The 20815-nt window shown below is 35.9% G+C and overlaps 1 protein-coding gene across 12 annotated transcripts in view; it reads left to right on the top strand.

The window, feature by feature from the left end:
- DOCK4 (dedicator of cytokinesis 4) overlaps positions 1-20815 on the top strand; it is a 627777-nt gene that overhangs the window by 570019 nt on the left and 36943 nt on the right. For 11 of the 12 annotated variants that reach the window (XR_015728984.1, XM_087874154.1, XM_087874155.1 and 8 more), the window contains 4 exons: positions 266-407; positions 2101-2267; positions 13746-13832; positions 19699-19875. Coding sequence is in view for 11 of the 12 variants with exons in the window: in XM_087874154.1 (XP_087730280.1) it covers positions 266-407; positions 2101-2267; positions 13746-13832; positions 19699-19875 (573 nt within the window). In the remaining variant the exon portion in view is untranslated. The remainder of the gene's footprint in view (positions 1-265; positions 408-2100; positions 2268-13745; positions 13833-19698; positions 19876-20815) is intronic. The other variant, XM_087874160.1, reaches the window with a different exon arrangement.

Consider the following 20815-nt stretch of genomic DNA (forward strand, 5'->3'; position numbering starts at 1 on the left):
TTTGGAATTAATATTAATGCATCTTTAGTTTCTCCTGAATTCGTTTTCAAGAGTACTTCTGTCTTAGAACTCCTCCAAAATAAAAGGGTGGGGCATTTTTTACCCTGCATTTTTAATAGCTAGGGATGGAGTGTAATTGAAAATAGAAGACAAAATTCTTCTCTGAAAGACTTACAAAGGAGGAACATTGCTAAAGAATCTTAGAACAAGAGGAAACTGTCCACATTTATTTATAGAAAGAGCTTTATTTTCTTTCATTATGCAGAACAAACAATTTGTTTGCCGAGGACATGATTATGAACGTTTGGAGGCTTTTCAACAGCGGATGTTAAATGAGTTTCCACATGCCATTGCTATGCAACATGCCAATCAACCGGATGAAACCATCTTTCAAGCAGAGGCACAGTGTATCCCTATTATTGTTTTAAAGCCATGCATGTTAATGTCTACTAGTTTAACTTTAAATGGAGCAGTGTGTGTAAAATCCACATTTAAAATCCACTGTACAGATCTGGATTTACTTTAAAAGTAGTAATGGAAAAAGGAAATTAAATATACTAATAGCAGATGCAAAAGCTGTGTCATGATGTTACAAAGAAAATGGAGATACATGTTTTATAGATGACATTTACCCCTGGCGAGATTGGCCAAAATGTTTTCTAATAGCCCACCAAACTGCTGGAAATGAAACCACCAACAAGGGACATACTACCACATGTGGTGGATATGTCCCAAAGCCAGAGATTATTGGTTAAAAATTAAAAAGTGGTTGGAGGAAATTATTGAACAAAAAATTGACATAAAACCAGAGCTATTCCTTTTGGGCATAATAAAAGAAATTGGGCATGAGTAAAGAAATTCAATACCTCATGCTCCATAAACTCACCGCAGCCAGAATTACATATGCCCAAAATTGGAAACAACAACATACTCCATCAAACACAATGATTATAAAAAAGGTGCTAGAATGCGCAGAAATGGACAAATTAACAATGGAATTAAGGGACAGAGAGGAAACAGTATACTACGAGACATGGAATGGGTGGTATAATTGGCTGGAAAAGAAGTCTTAAATCAATGTATAGTGAATGTTAAGAGATGATAATATAACGAAAAAATATATATTTAGTATGTAGTAGATATGTATATATTGTATATATTATATAAATAAGTACTTAAGAAATAAGAATGTACATGTATATAATAAGCCGAAATATAAGTTGAAATTAAGGAAACATTCCGATAACGGAAAGCTGTAAAAGTGTAATTGTGATTTTAAAGGTGAAAAATATTGAATAAAAAATATTTTTTTAAAAAATGGAGATACATGAATAGTGATATAGTATCAGCATGGTTTTTCAGAAAAGGGCTATAATGCAAGGAAAGAAAGAGAAGAAGAGGATGACCAGCAGCAAGGTGACTAGACTTACAGAAGCAATGGATGCAATAGTGGATGACCAAACCCAAAAGAGCAGGTTAGGGATAGATTGTCATGCAGAGTATCTATGTGGTATCTAGGAGATGAAAATTACTTGATGGGACATAATCATTGATCAGCACGATCATGCTAACAGAAAAATGGACTAAAAGAAAAGAGAGAAAATAATAGCAACAAAAAGATTTAGTTAAATTACATGTTTCCTTTTGATTAAAATGAAAACTCAAGGTAGCTTACACTTTACAAAATAAAAAAATGGAGTATATACAAAAAAGTAATCATATCATTGAACTTTAAATGTTTGTCTAATGATTGAATATTGTCCTAATGGATATTCTAAAACAGAAAGAAAACAGTTTGCATAGAACTCTTAAGATGAAGGAGTGACATAGGATAATGTGTCTGGCAGGTTCCCTTCTCAAGATCTTAGTTTGTGGTCGGGGGTTTAGTAATAGTAGTTCTTTCTTTCACGGTACAAGAGAACAGTGGGACTAAAATATTAGGCAAACTCATATTTTTGTTTTCCAGATACTCTGCTCTGGCAAATTCCAAATCAGAAAAGAAGTATTGCTTGTTTAACTGTTATGCATTTTACCTTGCTTTCTTTCATCTAGCAAATGCATCCCCTTCTGTTTACTTAGTACTTAACATTTTATATATAGATCTGCAAATCTATGCTGTGACACCAATTCCTGAAAGCCAGGATGTATTGCGAAGAGAAGGCATTCCAGATAATATCAAAAGTTTTTATAAAGTAAATCATATTTGGCGATTCCGATATGACAGGCCATTTCACAAAGGGACCAAAGACAAAGATAATGAATTCAAGGTATATTATCATTCCAATTCTCATTAGCAAATATTTGATTCATTTCATGGTTTCCTAGAAGAATTCATAGAAATGAAAAGTAAAACTAAATGACTCACCGGGGTTTGTTATATGTTAAATACATATTTTTAGTTTCCTTTTTTTAAAGAAAAAGTTTTTCAGTTTTATTTCTTATACACATAATATAAAATGTATATTTTCTTATTCATAATTAATCCTACATATACATGTTTTCCTTAAAGAAAGCATTAAAATAAGGCATTTTAATTACATTCGGAGTTGCTCTTCTACCCTTTCTTCCCTCATTTCGCAACAACCCTTCTTCTTCTCCTCCTCTTTCCCTTCCCTCCCTCCTCTCCTCTCCTACTTTCTCTTCCCTCCTCTCCTACCTCATCCTACTTCCCCTTCCTTTCCCCCACTCCCCTCTTCTTTTCCCCCTACTCACCTTCTCTCCTACTTCTACCCTTCCTTCCTCTCCTTTTCCCTTTCTTCCATTCCTCTCCCTCCCTCTCCTCTTCCTACCCTCTATTCCTCTCTCCTTTCTATCTTCTTTGCTGTGGAATATGCTCCTTGTTTGGTATCCGAACAACTCCTGTATTCTAATAGTATATACTTTCTTTCAATTTCTTTTCAGATTTATTCTCAGTATTATCATCATAATTGTACACTTATTCTTATTCTTCTTTTGTTTCCTCTCCTCCCATCCCCCTTTTTCATTTACTCTGGTGTCATCTGGGTTTCTATTTCTTTCTTCTTCTTCTTTTTTTTTTTTTTTTTGCTTTAATTTATATTCCGCCCTTCTCCGGAGACTCAGGGCGGCTTACAATGCGTTAAGCAATAGCCTTCATACTTTTGTATATTTATACAAAGTCATCTTATTGCCCCCACAATCTGGGTCCTCATTTCACCTACCTTTGAAAGGTATCCTCTCCCTTGTTTAACTTTCTATTATCTAAATCATTTATCTATCCTCTTATCTTCATATTTCTTTTCTAACCATGTATAAAATCTTTCCCATGTCTTGAAATACACTGATTCTTCTTTATTTCTTATTCTTAAAGTTAATCTATTCATTTCCGCAGAGTCTAAAATCTTTTTTATTACTTCACCTTCTGATGGAATTTTTTCTGTCTTCCAATTTTGTGCAAACACAATTCTTGCTGCTGTTATATGTATAGTTAAATACACATCTTATTTACTATATCTCTCTGGGAGAATACCCAATTAAAAAACCTCTGGTTTTAATTCTATAGATTTATGTAATATTTCTTCAACCATTTCTGTATTCTAGACCAATAATTTTTGCTTCTAAACATGACCACCAGATATGATAGTATAATCCCGGCAAATGCAAACATTTCCAACATTTGGCTGATTTATTCTTAAACATCTTTGCTAATATTTCTGGTGGCATATGCCACCTATAAAACATTTTATATAGATTTTCTTTATATGCAGTTGCCATTGTCAATTTATAATTCCTTTCCCATAGTTGTTGCCATTTCTCTAATTCTATTGCATATCCAAAATTTTTCGCCCATGTTATCATTGTCTCTTTTACCACTTCATCAGGGGTGAAATGTAAAATTTGTTGCTACCGGTTCTGTGGGTGTGGCTTGGGGGGGGTTTAATGGGTGGGCGTGACCAACTTTTTTTTTTTTAACTTTTCAAAGCATTTTTTCTAATGCTTTGAAATGCCTCTGCCAATCAGGCAACTCAGCTGGGATTGTCAGAGAGGCATTTTAAAAAATACCTCTCTGCCGATCAGGGAACTCAGCTGGGATCGTCAGAGAGGCATTTTAAAAAATACCACTCTGCCGATCAGGCAACTCAGCTGGGAGTTGCCAGAGACTTTTCAAAGCATTTTTTTTACCACCTCTTCGTTCAAGAGGTTGCAGAAAAAAATGCTTTGAAAAGCCTCTGATGATCCCAGCTGAGCCGCGTGATCATCAGAGGCTTTTTTTTAACTTTTTTTTTATTGAAAAGTTTTTACAAACATTTTAACCAAGTTTTGAGCCCCACCTCCCTCCTCATTACCCCTCCCTCCCCTCCCCCTTCTCCCCCCCCTGACTTCCCAGAGCGAAATACAGGGTATTTCATTTAGCAATCTTAATCTAACATATGCTAACTATCTATAAACTCTTTTCATCCCTTTTTCACTTTAACTCTCTATTTACGTAGCTAAGCAATAACATATCTTCTTAAATCCAAATATTCATTCATATACTATTTGAAACTTTTTAGTCCCATATTTGTTTTGAATATAATCAATCCATCTTCTCCAGTCCACAATATATCTTTCTTGTGATTGGTCTTTCAAATATGTAGAAAAAATGCTTTTAAAAGTAAAAAAAAAGCCTCTGATGATCGTGCGGCCCAGCTGGGCATGATGGGGGGTGGGAGTGCAGGAATTTTTGCTACCGGTTCTCTGAACCACCCGCCGCCATCACCACCGGATCGGGCAATCCGGTCTAAACCGGGAGCATTTCACCCCTGCTCATCTTCCAATCTAATTTGCAACAAATAATTATACAGTCTTTTAATCATTTTTTCATCTTTTCCAATCATTATCTGATCCAACTCTGATTCCCCCAAATTAAAACCGTATTGTTTCAAGTCTTTATCATACTATTTTTTTATTGAAAAAGTTTTACAAATACAGATTTTCCCCCCTTTCCCCCCCCTTTCCCTCCCTAACCCTCCCTTACCCTCCCCTACCCCCATGACTTCCCCAGGGTGAAATCCAAATCCAAATCACATTATATAATACTTTACCGCCCATCTACTCTACCCCCTGTGTACTATACATTTCTTCCTAACATACAACTATTCTACCTCATATATACTATACATTTCTACACAACGTTCAGCTAAAAGTTATCTGATACTTCCTGATTTAATATTTATTCTGCATAATCCATTCATTTCTCCACTCCCGTACATAGATCTCTTGGGTCCGGTCTTTTAAATATGCTGAAATCTTCACCAAAAAACTGGCCACCTTCAGAGCCCATTCTTCGATAGTAAACATAACATCCCTTTCCCAATATTAACCAATCAATAACCTAGCTGCTATCACCATATACAATATCAATTTTATTTCACCCAGTGAAAAATCCTTAACTATACCCAATAAAAACAATTGAGGAGAAAATTGGAGTTTTTTCCTCAAAACATTTTACATAACCCACCAAATTTTTATCCAAAAAGCCGTCACTTTCTTGCAGGTATATATGATAATATGTAACATCCAAACAATCACCTCAGATTAATCCCTTCTTCCAAAAGTATATTTAATGTCTTTAATTACCATCTGCCCCCATCATTGAAGAATACTTCTATATATAAACCCCCCCCCCGAGTGACTTTATATTTATATTCCGTATGATATAACCAAAATCCAACCACAACGGTCGTCTTTGTTTTTTCTTCTATAATGTCTTACATCTGAATTGTTAATTCCATCAATCGTGTTAGGGTAACAACCAGATCGTCTGCAAATGCCCTTGTTCTGTATTCCTCTTGCCTTATAGCTATTCCCTTCAACGCACTCATAATCCATCTTTCTCAAAGTTTGTGATAGAAAGTTTCAATTCACTTGATCACAGGCCTTCTCCGCATCCAAAAACACCAGCATTGCAGGGATCTGTTTATTCCTCTCAAAATAGTCCAATAAATCTGTAATTTGCCTCACATTATCTTTCATATATCTGCCTTCTATAAGTCCTGCTTAATCATAATGAATCACCTCTTAGATAACTGGCATTAATCTGTTGGCTAATACTTTTGCAAAAATTTTATGATCCGTATTCTAGAGAGATATTGGTCTAAAATTTTCTGATTTTGTAGAACCTGCTTCCTCTTAAGGGGGTATTTTACCCCCTTGTTATATTCGGTTTGGCTCCTCCCATGGCTTCGAGTTTTTGTGTTTTACCCTTGACTCCCTTCTTGTATAGTGACTTAGACCTCTGCTGTTGTTGTTGTTTGTAGGCTGAAAGAGTTATACGCTGATCTTTAGCTTTATAACCCCCTGTGGCTCCTTGTGTTTCCATTGCCTCCATCTCCAACTGCTTCCACTGCAATTCAATCTCTTGTTCAAATTGCTTTTCTTTATCACCCTTCTGTATTCCTAACACTGAAGATGTACATGGAGATGTTAGGCCAATTTTTAAAACATTGAGGTAAAATTCTTCTGCTTTTTCCACAGTATTTAGTTGATATCTCTCTCCTTGATACCTCAATATTATGTCAACTGGAGCATCCCATCTAAATGGAATTTGTTGTTTCTTTAATTCAGTCACCAAAAATCCAAAATCCTTTCTGTCTCTTAACATCTTAGGCGGAAGCTCTTTATAAATCCCAATCTGCCTTCCATCCACTTGTAAGGTAGAGACAAAAGACTTTTGCAAGACAAAAGACTTTTGCAAAATTTCTTATTCTTCTATCTATAAAGTAGATCACCACATCTCTAGGCAATTGCCTTTCCCTGAATTCACTCTGTAAACCTTGTCAATCTTGCACAAAATCTCTTCAGGGCTAACCTTTAGCATCACAGCCAAGGCATCAGCACAGACCCTTCTCAAATCCTCTCTGTTATTTTCCTTTATGCCTCTCAATCTTACAGCAAACTCCATAAATCTAAATTACATCATTGTCATTTCATTTACAATCCTTTGTGTTTTATTGTCCACATTAGAAATTTTATAATCAATCATTCCTTCATTTTGGATTCTACTTCTGAACTAAGTTCTTCCACTTTTTTATCAATCTGGACAACTGCTTCTGAGAAGCCAGTCCAAACTGTCAGTATATCTTGCTTCACCTTGTCATACTTTTCTTGAACCACCTCCTTAATTTCCTGTTGAGATTTTTTAAACTTCTGATCCATAATTTCATCTTGTTTCATCAGAGCCGCAACAATAAATTCCTTCAAATCTTCAAAACCAGTCTCCTTTATCTGGCTCTGTGTCTGCAAGCTGGAAGGCTGCTCTTGTGACTTATAAGTGAGGGAGCCCCCCCCCCTACAGCTTTAGTGTCTGGTTTTGTTTGCTTTGAAGCCATTCTGCCACATAGTCTAACTTTTTCTAAAAAAGGAAGTCTTCCCTCCCTTTTCACCACCACAAAGTCCTCTCAAAAATTTCCCCAACTTTAATCAATTAAGGGAGAAGGAATAGATCAAGATCTCTTTAAAAAAGACTTTTCTGTTTTATTCTAGCCAGCGCTGTTACTTTAAGTACTTTGTAGCATATTGAAACAATCATGCAAATCCACTTTCGCTTTCAGCTTTTCCTACCGCTGAAGCTGGACGCCATTTTAACAAACTTTCACTCTTTCTCCATTCCTTAGATTCAATCACAGGGCTAGTACAAATACTTGTCTTTATCATATCTTGATTGTATCTGCAGCCCTGTATACCAATCAGTCTCAATCCCTTGTTTTTCTAAGTCTTGTTTCTGTTTTAATTCTCCCTTCTCTGTTAAAATGTCTTTATATCTTACAATCTTGTCCATGTTAATCATATTTGGATGTGTTAACGCTTCTATTGTTGAAAACTACATTGGTACTTCCATATTATGTTTTTCTTTCACTCTTTTCCATACTACCAACAAGCCATTCCTTACACAATGTCTCTGGAAATATCCGTGAATCTGATTTTTTCCATACCATAAGAAAGCATGCCATTCTAGTTGTAGGTCATGTCCTTCCAAAGTCAATAGTCTTGTATTTCTCAATAAGATCCATTCTTTAATCCAAGTTAACATCACCACTTGATGATACAATTCCCAATTTGGTAGACCAAATCCTCCTCTAAACCTGGAGTGTTGAAGCAATTTAAGGTTAATTCTCGCTTTTTTCCCTTGCCATATGTATTTCCACATCATTGTATTCAAACTTTCAAAGTATTTTTTCTCCAACTTTATTGGAATTGTTTGAAAAAGAAACAACAATCTTGGCAATACATTCATTTTGATTAACACTATTCTCCCCATTAAAGATAATTGTAAATTTTTCCATTTTTCCAAATCTGTTTCAATTTGATTTCTTAATTTATAATAGTTATCTTCCTTCACTGTAATACATCTTGAGATTAATTGGATACCCAAATATTTCACTTTCTTCACTATTTGAATATCTAACTTCTCCATTAATTGCTTCTTTTGTTTTTCTCTCATATTTTTAACTATAATTTTTGTTTATCTTTATTTATTTTCAACCCAGCTACTTTTCCATATTCCTCTATTTGCTCAATTAACTTTGGACCCATTTTTATTGGTTCTTCCATAATGAATACTAAATCATCCACAAATGCTTGTAGTTTATACTCTTCTTTTTTAATTCTCATCCCTTTTATTTCTTTGTCTTGTCTTATTTTCCTGTTTAAAATTTCTAGGGTCAGAATAAATAATAGTGGAGATAATGGACATCCTTGTCTGGTTCCTTTTCTTATATCTACTTTCTCTGTTATTTAACTGTTTATTATTACTTTAGCCGATTGGTCTTTATATATGGTCTTAACCATATTGATAAATCTGTCCCCAAAATCCATCTTTTGTAATTGTAAAATCATAAATTGCCAATTCACATTATCAAATGCTTTCTGCGCATCTAAAAATAACAATGCCATTTGTTTCTCTGAATGTGCCTCATGCCTTCCAATGTATCCAAAATAATTCTTATATGGTCCCTAATTTGTCTTTTAGGCAAAAAACCATTTTGGTCTGGGTGTATAAATTCATTTAAAAGCCTCTTCAATCTTTCTGCCATAATTGATGCAAATATTTTATAATCTGTATTTAATAGTGAAATTGGTCTATAATTCTTTATTTGTTGTAAATCTGTTTCTTCTTTTGGTATAAGAGTTATATATGCCTCCATCCATGAATTCGGTGCCTTGGCTTCTATTAACAAATCATTACATACTTGTAACAATATATTACTTAGTACATCTTGCAACTTTTTATATACTTCTGCTGGTAGCCCATCTGGTCCTGGGGTTTTTCCATTCTTCTGCCTTTTAATTCCCTCCATCAATTCCATCATTGTTATTCTTTCTTCTAATGCTTTTTAAAATTGTTCTGGTATTTTAGGGGTCATTACCTTTTCCAAATATTGTTCTATCCTTTCTTCTGGTATCTGCTCTTGTTGATATAATTTCTTATAATATTTCTCAATTATCTTTTTCTTTTCCTCATTTCGGTAACATATCTTTCCCCTTTGATCTAATAATTGAGTTATCAGTTTCCTTTCTTTTTCCTTCTTCATCTTGTATGCCAGCCACCTTCCTGGTTTATTTGCATTTTCAAAAAAGTTTTGCTTTGATGCTTTTATTTTCCTTGCCAATTCTTCATTTTCTATTAAATTCAATTTATGTCTCCCCAATTCCATTAGGTTTTTAGTTTTTTTGTCTTGTGGATTTTTTTGCAATTCCTTCTCTAACTTCTTATATTCCTGTTCCAACTTCTTTTGAGTTTGTCCTGTTTGTTTGTTTTTCCTGCATATGTCATTGCCAAACCCCTTATATATGCTTTGCTAGTGTCCCATACATTTTGCAGTGATGTATCTTCTTTTCTATTTTCTTTGAAGAAAAAAGTCAATTCTTTTTCCATATATTGTGTAAAATCTTTCTCATTTAATAGGCTTTGATTTAATGTCCATCTCATTCTTTTTTTTTTTTGTCCTTTCCATATCATCATTATTGGATGCCCATATATTTGCTTCTATATCAATGTTTTCTATCTTGGATATTAAGTCTATGGACATCCACACCATATCTATTCTTGACGATGACATATGCCTGTTTGAATAGAATGTATATTGTTTTTCCTTTAAATTTCTTTCCCTCCAAGCATCTTGTAAACTTAATTCATCTACCATTGTATAGAATGTTTTCGGGAGTGTCTTTCTTGGTTTTTTATTCATTTTTGTAGATTTATAATCTAACTCATTATCAACAATCGCATTAAAATCTCCAATTATGCAAATATCTTCATATTCATATTCTAATATTTTCTGGTGTAATTTTGCATAAAATTCTTCTTGATTTTCATTTGGAGCATATATACCCACAATTAATATTTTTTTATAGTTCATTACAATTTCTACCATTAATACTCTTCCTTCCTCATCCTCATATATTTGTTTGGATTGTATTGTCTGTTTGATGTAAAATGCTACTCCTCTTTTGCTTTGACCAGCCAAAGTTGTATACAATGTCCCTAGTTTTATTTGCTCCAAAAAAAATTTATGTTGTTTTCTAATATGCACTTCTGGTAAACATATAATTTCTAATTTTAACTTCTCTAATTTATTAAATATTTTTCTTCTCTTTATCACTGAGTTTAATCCATTTATATTCAATGATATTATTTTAATTTCTTCTTCCATTTCTTATTTATTTGCTTTGTTGATCTAGTCATTCTTATCTCCCTTAGTTCCTTAACTTCTTTCGCCCTTGCTCCTTCTCTTAACACTCTCTCTTCTTGTTCTTTTGTTGTCTCTCTTGGCTGTTCTTTCTTCTCCTCCTGTTGTTCATCCCCTTTTTCTTCCCTCAACCTTCCTTCCTCTTGGACATCTATGTATTGTTTATAAAATAACTCTGCTTTCTCTATTGAATCTAGTCTGTATCTTTGTTCTTCTCTGTTCACCAATATTCCTTCTGGAATCAACCATCTAAAATTTATTCCTCTCTTTATTAAACATTTCGTGAGAAATTGATATTCTTTTCTCAAATCTCTTCTTGGAATTTGTTTCAGTGCCAGTACTTCTCTCCTTTTATGTTTTATCGTTGTGTTTCTCATCAATTGCAATATCACTGTTCTCAGTGTTTTCTTGGTGAATCTGACATGAATTTCTCTAAGTAGATTATATTGCATATCTTGTGTGCACTCTCTATATCTCATCAATTCCACTTAATATCCCTTCCTTACTTTCTTCCATTGCTTCTGCTAGTATCTCTGCAATTTTCTCTGCTAAATTTTCTCCCTTTTCTTCTTCAATGTTTTATCTTAGATAAAAATCAGCTTTATCCATTTCCAGGGTTATAATTGTTTTTTCCTGATTTTTATCAGTAATTGTAAGTCTACAGTTCATCTCTTCAACTTTTTTCTCCGTTGCTTTTGCTTTTCCTTCCATTTGCTGCAATCGTTGTTCATTTTTCCCTATCATTTCTTTAACTTCTTTCAATTCTCCTTCCATTTTTTCCATTCTCCCATCTACCTTGTCTAATCTTGTCTTAAGATCTTCATATGTAGTCTGTAGCATATTTTTTAATTCTATGTTTATTTTCTCTTGCTGTGGCATGGGTTCTGTTGTTTTTTTGCCCAATAGTACCAGATGCTGCAGATATTGATGGTGATGATGAATGTTGTGTTGTTTTCTTCATCTTCTTCTTGTTGTTGTTTTTCAAATCTTACTGCCCAATTTATAATGCAAATATTCGATTTCTACAATTCAAACTGCCCACTCAGACTCTTCAGGTTCTTGCTACCCTAATCCACATAGATTTAATCCATATAGGATAAAAAAAAAAGGTAGAAAGACTGTAACTGAAAAAACAACACCAAAAACAATGAAAAATCAAAAACAGTCAAGATGCCCCAAAAAGGCAAAAAAGAAAGAAAAAAAGAAAAAAAGAAAGAAAGAAAGAAAGAAAGAAAGAAAGAAAGAAAGAAAAGGAAAAAGAAAAGCAAAAGAGAAAAAATATTTTTCAAATTTTACTACCCAGTTTTATAATCCAAATATTCAATTTCTTTAAATTCAAAATGCCCAATCAGATTCTTCAAGTTCTTGATACCCTAATCCACATAGATTTAATCCATAAACTATACAAAAAGCCAAGAACAATCAAACAGCCCAAAAGGGCAAAAATGAAGGGGGGAAAAAATTAAAAAGATGGGGGGGGGAGAAGATAGAACCAGATCAGCGCAAAAAAAGAAATAAAAATTCACTAGTCCAAAACTCAGGTATTTGCCCAAAATATCCAACCAGGCGATAAAAAGATGAAAAAAAATGTATATATCTCCCCCCAAAAAACTTTAAAAAAAAAACAAAAACAAAAACCCTGCCAATGAACTCTTTTAAGTCCAGGAAGAGGGAATTTCTACAAGAAAAAAGAAAGAGGAAAAGGCACAAAAAGAGAAAAACCAGAAAGAAAAAATAATATTCCAAAGTACCACTATTCCAAAATCTTCCAAAATTTATAGCCTCATCAAACGAAAGGAAACAACAAACAGCTTTCCTTCTTCTTCTTCTTTTTTTCTTATATATCTTCCCCCTTCTATTACAAAGTCACTAGACCACTTCTTATCAAAATCCACTTGCCAGTTTCCAAAACATCCCAAAGTCAGTCCCTTCTCATCTTTTCCTTTGTCCAATTTATCTCTTTAATTTCCTCTGCAATCCAAAATAGTCTTAAAGAAAAAATAAACCCCCAGCTTCAAAACTCCAAACTCTGATTTGCAGTTCTTTAGCCCAAAATGCCTCTTTTCCCAATCTGCTTATCTTCCCAATCCCTATTTTTCTACTGAAACTTATATGGAAACAAGAGATAGTGATGAGGACTGATAGTACTGATTAGGAAAAAAAAGGAACCTAGGTACCCAGCAAAGATGAAAAGCTTAAAGCTAAATTATCAAACAGAAGCCAGAGGGACACAGTTCTGTCAAACTGACTAGCGGCAGAATCATTTAGAGCAATGGCCCCCATCCTTTTGGCACCAGGGACCGGTTCTGTGGAGAGAGGATTTTCCACAGACTGGAGGGGATGTGGTTTCATGTGCTGCTTTCATCTCATGGATGGGGCTTCTCTTGTTTGCACAGCCCAATTTCTGGCATGCCACAGGACTGGTGCCAGTCCATGGACCGGGGATTGGGGACCTCTGATCTAGAGACCTGAGTACGTGTTGTCTAAAACTTAAGCAAATGAACTTTGCCACGGTTAGAAGAAAGTAGATTATGAGTTTTCTGAGATCAAGAATTTTCATCACTTGTTGAGTCTTTATTATGCTAAGCACTTCCAGTTCCTTCAAGCTTTCATCAAAGAATGAGTCTCCAACATCTTTGCCATTCTTTGAATTCTGTTATTTTAGATGTTTTTTTTTAACTTATCAAGATCTTTTAAATTTCTATTTCTATTGTCTATGTTAGAAGGCAGCACTTGAAGAACTTTGAATGGGCTTGGAATTTAAGCAGTGTTTGGGCTGGTTAGTACTTGGCTGGGGGTTCATTTGCTAATACTGTAGGTTATATTGAGATGTTGAAAAAAAAATTCAGAAAAAAGCTGTACCAAATCACTTTTGAGTTACTGCCAAGAAAGTTACTATCCCATTTTATTTAAATAAACTGATAAATATTCCCTCTACCTTTTTATCATTCAAAATTAAATACATAAATTATTGTAGATACATGTTCCAGGACTCAACTTTATGATGCCTCACTCCAAAAATAGATTATGTAATTGGCATTTTATTTTTTATTTCAGAGTTTGTGGGTAGAGAGAACAACACTGATCTTGGTGCAGAGTTTGCCAGGAATTTCCCGATGGTTTGAAGTGGAGAAACGTGAAGTTGTGAGTACAAGCTGGGAAAAATAGATGACCCTCCATTATTACCATAGAATATTAGATGTCAAATATATTTTGCATCCATGCTTTAAATTGCTTATATTAGAATAAAAAATAGCAAATAACAATAAAGCTCAAGTCTGATTTGGAATCTGTTCTAAGAAGTCAGAGAGAAAAGGAAAGGAAGAAATTTGTTTATAGAATTATTAGTGCTTTAAAACTTGATAAATTGATGAATTGATAATTACAGTTTTATTACTTGAATATGAAGAGCTATGGCTAAGAGAAATAAATTTAAATATGTGATGTTCTATAGTACAATATGATATTGAACTCCTTTATTATGTTGCTTAATAAATAATACAATACGAGATGGTATATTGAATATGTTGCTCTAATATCTGAATACCAAAATATTCTCATACTAGCTCCAGTGCTAATGTTGTCCAGTAACTTTTTTCAGACTCATCCTTAATCATAGAATAAGTACATTATTCTTACAGAATTTTCTGGTCTTTGGAATTCCTATTTAAGGCATTTATTTGATAAAAATCACTCATTTAGAAGTATGATGAATTGGTACTTGAATTGTAACTATATAATTAGAACTGATATAATTATATTTTTTTAGTATGGCTCATTGAATGGTTATGAGAAGCTACTGCCTTGTCGTGGCGAAGGGGCTTGCATAGCTCAATGAAGCTTTGAGCTATGCCGTGCAGGGCCACCCAAGACAGACAAAGCAGAGAACTCTGACAAAACGTGATCCATTGGAGAAGGAAATAGCAACCCATTCCAGTATCTTTGCCATGAAAACCCCATGGACAGTACCAAAAGGAAAAAAGATATGACACTGAAAGATGAGCCCCTCAGGTCGGAAGGTGTCCAATATGCTACTGGGGGAGAGCAGAGGGCTAGTACTAGTAGCACCAGAAAGAGTGAAGCAACTAGGCAAAAGCATTCTCAGCCGTGGATGTATCTGGTGGTGAAAGGAAAGTCTGATGCTGTAAAGAGCTATACTCCATAGGAACCTGGAATGCAAGCTGGACGTGGTCAAACAGGAGATGACAAGACTGAACATCAACATCTTAGGAATCAGCGAACTAAAATGGACAGGAATGGGTGAATTTAATTCAGATGACCATCAGGTATACTACTGCGGGCAAGATTCCCTCAGAAGAAATGGAGTAGTCTTCATAGTCAATAAAAGAGTAGAAAAAGCAATACTGGGATACAATCCTCAAAATGATAGAATGATCTCACTTCAAATCCAAGGCAAACCATTCAATATCACAGTAGTCCAAGTCTATGCCCCAACTACTGGTGCTGAAGACGATGAAATTGACTGGTTCTATGAAGCACCTTATAGAATTAACACAAAAAAATGATGTCCTTATCATCATCATGGGGGATTGGAATGCTAAAGTAGGAAGCCAAAAGATAACCAGAATAACAGGCAAGTTTGGCCTTGAAAATGAAGCAGGGCACAGACTGATAGAATTTTGTCAAGAGAATACGATGATCATAGCAAACACTATTTTCCAACAACCCAAGAGATGACTCTACACATGGACATCACCAGATGGTCAACACAGAAATAAGATTGACTGTGTGCTCTGCAGCCAAAGATGGAGAAGCTCTATGTAGTCAATAAAAACAAGACCAGGAGTGATTGTGGCTCAGATCATGAGCTTCTCATTGTAAAATTTAGGCTTAAATTGAAGAAAATAGGGAAAAGCACCAGGCCACTCAGGTATGAACTAAATCATATCCCTGATGAATATACAATAGAAGTGACAAATAGATTTAAGGAATTAGATCCGATAGACAGAGTGCCTGAAGAACTATGGATGGAAGTTCGCAACATTGTACAAGAAGTAGCAACTAAAACCATCCCAAAGAAAAAGAAAGGCAAGAAAGCAAAATGGTTGTCTGAGGAAGCTTTGCAAATAGACGAGGAAAGAAGGGAAGGGAAAGGCAAGGGAGAAAGAGCCAATTGAATGCAGAATTCCAGAGAATAGCTAGAAGAGATAAAATGCTCTCTTAAATGAACAGTGCAAAGAAATAGAAGAAAACAATAGAATAGAGAGGACCAGAGATCTCTTCAAGAAAATTGGAGATATGAAGGGAACATTTCATGGAAAGATGGGCATGATAAAGGACCAAAATGGCAGGGACCTAACAGAGGCAGAAGAGATTAAGAAGAGGTGGCAAAATTACACAGAAGAACTATACAAGAATGAGCTTAACATCCCTGATAACCATGATGGGGTGGTCACTGACCTCGAGCTAGACATCCTAGAATGTGAAATCAAATGGGCCTTAGGAAATCTGAGCAACAACAAAGCTAGTGGAGGAGACTGTATTCCAGCTGAGCTATTCAAAATCTTAAAAGACGATACAGTAAAAGTGCTACACACAATTTGCCAGCAAATTTGGAAAACTCAATAGTGGCCACAGGATTGGAAAAGGTCAGTTTACAATCCAATTCCAAAGAAAGGCAATGCCAAAGAACATTCAAACTATCGCATCATTGCACTCATTTCACATGCTAGTAAAGTTATGCTCAAAATCGTACAAGCTAGGCTCCAGCAGTATGTGGATCGAAAACTACCAGAAGTACAGGCAGGATTTCAAAGAGGCAGAAAAACTAGAGATCAAATTGCCAACATACACTGGATCATGGAGAAAGCTAGGGAATTCCAGAAAAACATCTACTTCTGCTTCATTGACTATGTTAAAGCCTTTGATTGTGTGGATCACAACAAATTGTGGCAAGTTCTTAAATAGATGGGAGTACCAGACTATCTTATTTGTCTCTTGAGAAACCTATATGCGGGTCAAGAAATAACAGTGAGAACTGGACACGGAAGCACTGATTGGTTCAAAATTGGGAAAGGAGTCCGGCAAGGCTGTATACTGTCACCCTGCCTATTTAACTTATATGCAGAGCACATCATGAGAAAGGCAAGGCTAGATGAATCAAAAGTTGGAATTAAGATTGCCAGGAGAAATATCAACAACCTCAGATGTGCAGACGATACCACTCTAATGGCAGAAAGCAAAAAGGAACTAAAGAGCCTCTTGATGTGGGTGAAGAAGGAGAGTGCAAAAGTTGGCTTGAATCTCAACATTACGAAAACTAAGATAATGGCATCCGGCCCTCTCAATTCTTGGGAAATAGATGGGGAAGAAATGGAGGTAGTGACATATTTTATTTGACTGGGCTCCAAGATCACCGCAGATGATCTTGCAGCCAAGAAATTAAAAGACACTTGCTCCTGGGGAGGAAAGCTATGGCAAATCTAGACAACATACTAAAAAGCAGAGACATCACCCTGCCAACAAAAGTGTGTATAGTCCAGGGGTGAAATTCAAAATTTTTCCCTACCAGTTCTGTGGGCATGGCTTGGGGGGGGGTGTCCTGTGACTGAGTGGGTGTGGCCAACTCCACATCACTCATGGCCATGCCCACTCAGTCACATTGCAGTGAAAATTACCGGAGCTGCTCCGCTTCTTGAATGCACTGGTGCCGCCCTGCATATCGCCCTTCATAGCGCACATGCATATTGTTGACTGCTCCTGCTGCACCGGAGGGACTTGCCCGGGCAAGTCCAAGCAGAACGGCGCATCAGGCAACGGTGTGCACGTGCATGGCCGGCGCATGGTTCAAGGTGGCGCCATGGAGCAGCTCCAGTTATTTTCACTGCAAGAAGCCTGCAGCCGCTGTCTCTTTTTCAGCGCAAGCCCTACGCTCCAAAGTACTGAGGATATGTGGTTTTCCCCTTCCTCTTTCCTCGTCTACATAAAAGCAGTCCGGTTCCCAGTGGCTACTCCAGAGAAGCAGGTGTGGGTTCCAGTTTGGCTCTTTCTGGGGATTTTTGGTAGCCCCCCGACCTCCCGCTTTGTTTGACTTTACTTGAGAGCATAGGAAGTTGGACAGACCCTATTTGGAACGTCAGCAAATTCTTCGCCTCCGAGTCCTAACTTCAAATCCTCTGAAAGGAGATACTGTTGGGGGTAGGTTTCCCTTTCAGTCTCCTGGAAGTGTGTTCACTCTTCATGTACCTTTCCTACAGTTTCCGGCTGTTTCGTCAACATAAGGACACATCGCGTGGCGAAGGGAGAACAGACAGTGAGCACGCAGGGTGCGTGGGGCCAACCAGGGTGGTTTTTACCGGTTTTTACTGGTTCGGCAAACCATTTACAATTGTCGCTACTATCTGATCCAGTCCGAATCGGTCAAATTTTCACCCCCGGTATAGTCAAGGCTATGGTTTTCACAGTTGCAATGTATGGCTGTGAAAGTTGGAACATAAGAAAGGCTGAGCGCCAAAGAATTGAGGCCTTTGAACTATGGTGCTGGAGAAGACTTCTGCGAGTCCCTTGGACTGCAAGGTGATCAAACCGGTCAATCCTAGAGGAGATAAACCCTCACTGCTCTTTAGAAGGCCAGATCCTGAAGATGAAACTCAAATACTTTGGCCGCCTAATGAGAAGGAAGGACTCACTGGAGAAGAGCCTAATGCTGGGAAAGATTGAGGGCAAAAGAAGAAGGGGACGTCAGAGAATGAGGTGGCTGGCTGGAGTCACTGAAGCAGTAGGCATGAGCTTAAATGGACTCCAGAGGATGGTAGAGGACAGGAAGGCCTGGAGGAATGTTGTCCATGGGGTCGCGATGGGTTGGACATGACTTCTCAACTAACAACAACATTTAATAATAATCACTCATTTAAAAGTGTGATGAATTGGTACTTGAATTGTACCTATGTAATTAGGACTGATATAATTATATTTTTTTAGTATGGCTCATTGAATGGTTATGAGAAGCTATTGAAACAAATTATGTGAATAAATAACAAAATATATTCATAACATCTGGAGGTTCTATATAATTAAAATGTCAGAGTTATTTTTATAAATTTTGGCTACAATTAAATGTTCAACAGTAGACACTTCTGTATTTTAACATGGCCATATGGTTATGGCCATGTTAAATTGTGAATAACTTATTTGGAGAAAGGTTTCTCTAACAATTCTTCAGTTTGTGGTTAGGGGTTCATATGTGCCACCAGACTTAAACAGCTTCAACCTTGTTTGAGAGTTTAGATTTTACTTTTTCCTTAAGTATTTGGAGCTGATTGAATGGAATTCCCTTTTGGTTGTTTTTATGATGGTGTTTGGTCACCATTTGATATTCTGCACTTCACATTTATATTTTGTGTATGTTAAATGTGGGGTGGAATGGGATTTAATTTATTATTTATTTTTTTGATATGGTATGTTGCCCAGAGTCACTTGTTTGAGTTGGATGGTTTTATAAATCTAGTAAGTAAGTACAGTAAATAAATAAATCAGCCAAATGTTATAAATAAAAATACAAATTAATAAATGACTTGTTCATCAAATGAGATTAAAATGAACTGTGTGCTTCCTGTGATATAGTTATCAGTTATGCAGTTAGGATTTCAAAACTATCTTCCCATTTCTAGTTCTATGTAACTTTCATCTGCTTACACATACAGTAGAAGCTAAAGTGCCAAGTTTTCCAAAATTGGATTTATATGCTACCACTTAAAATTTATTGATATCATTGGAACTGAATTGTGAACAATTTATTCAGAAAAGGAAAAAAACATTGTAATCCCTCCAAATATTGTTTTAAGAACTTATACAAATTGGTAATCATAAATTACATCCGTAATTATAAAAACCATAAAGAATGCCAGAATTTAGAGATTTTCATTCAACATGAAAATCTCAGAATGACAGACTATGAAATAGTGTGAAAATCAGCATATATTGTTGTGACTTTCAGGTGCAAATCAGCCTTCCTTGTTTTATTTTTGCCATTTTTGTTAACGATGTCTAGGTGGAAATGAGCCCATTGGAGAATGCTATTGAAGTATTGGAAAATAAAAACCAGCAGTTAAGGACATTGATCAGTCAGTGTCAGACTCGACAGATGCAGAATATCAATCCACTTACAATGTGTTTGAATGGTGTAATTGATGCAGCAGTTAATGGGGGAATTGCCAGGTATCAAGAAGTAAGTGTTATTCCGTATGTGTTGGGGTTAGATTGCATTCTTTTTTCAGTATCCCAAATACTAGTTGCTAAGGAGCAATAGTAGAAAACTGTTGTAGCTTTATAGCTTGAGCTTTCAGTTGTCCATTAGATTCTATAGAATACTATATTATTATTATATGTGTCTTCATCCTTGCCAATATTTCTTGTAATTCTCTATTCTCCCAATTCACTAAACCTAATTTAGATAAATGCTAATGTTTTATTTACATTTATTGTTATATTAACTACAAATAATTAAAATCTGAATGGCTAATATTTCAATTGATTTTCAAATCTGCAATATTTATTATACAGGTAGCCTTTGTTTAACAATCCTAACAGAGGTTGGAATCTCATTCATTGAGTGAAGCAATCATTAAGTGAGATGTCCATGCAGGGGTGAAATCCAGCAGGTTCTGACAGGTTCTGGAGAACCAGTAACAGAAATTTTGAGCAGTTCAGTAGCGGAAATTTTGAGTAGTTTGGAGAACTGGCAAATACCACCTCTGGCTGGCCCCAGAGTGGGGTGGGAATGGAGATTTTGCAATATCCTTCCCCCAGTAGTGGGGAGGGAAAGGGGATTTTGCAGTATCCTTCTCCTGGAGTGGGGTGGGAATGGAGATTTTGCAGTATTTTCCCCCTGCCATGCCCACCAAGCCACACTATGCCCACCAAGCCACACCCACAGAACCGGTAGTAAAAAAAATTGGATTTCACCACTGTGTCCATGTGACTGCTTTGCTCAATGATTGCAACCCTGGCACTCCTGATTGAAGTTATTAAGTGATCTTCTTGGTCAGGAAAGTGCTGCCTGCTAAAACATTTCAACTATACACAAAGCTGAAATCCTCTTTGGACACAGCTCTGAGAGTGAAAGGTCTGCCTGCTGAGGATTTCAGTTCCTAGGAAATAGCCTTTTG

The sequence above is a fragment of the Pantherophis guttatus genome, chromosome 7 (assembly GCF_059756535.1).
Source record: "Pantherophis guttatus breed Tessera chromosome 7, ASM5975653v1, whole genome shotgun sequence".
Classification (NCBI taxonomy): Eukaryota; Metazoa; Chordata; class Lepidosauria; order Squamata; family Colubridae; genus Pantherophis; species Pantherophis guttatus.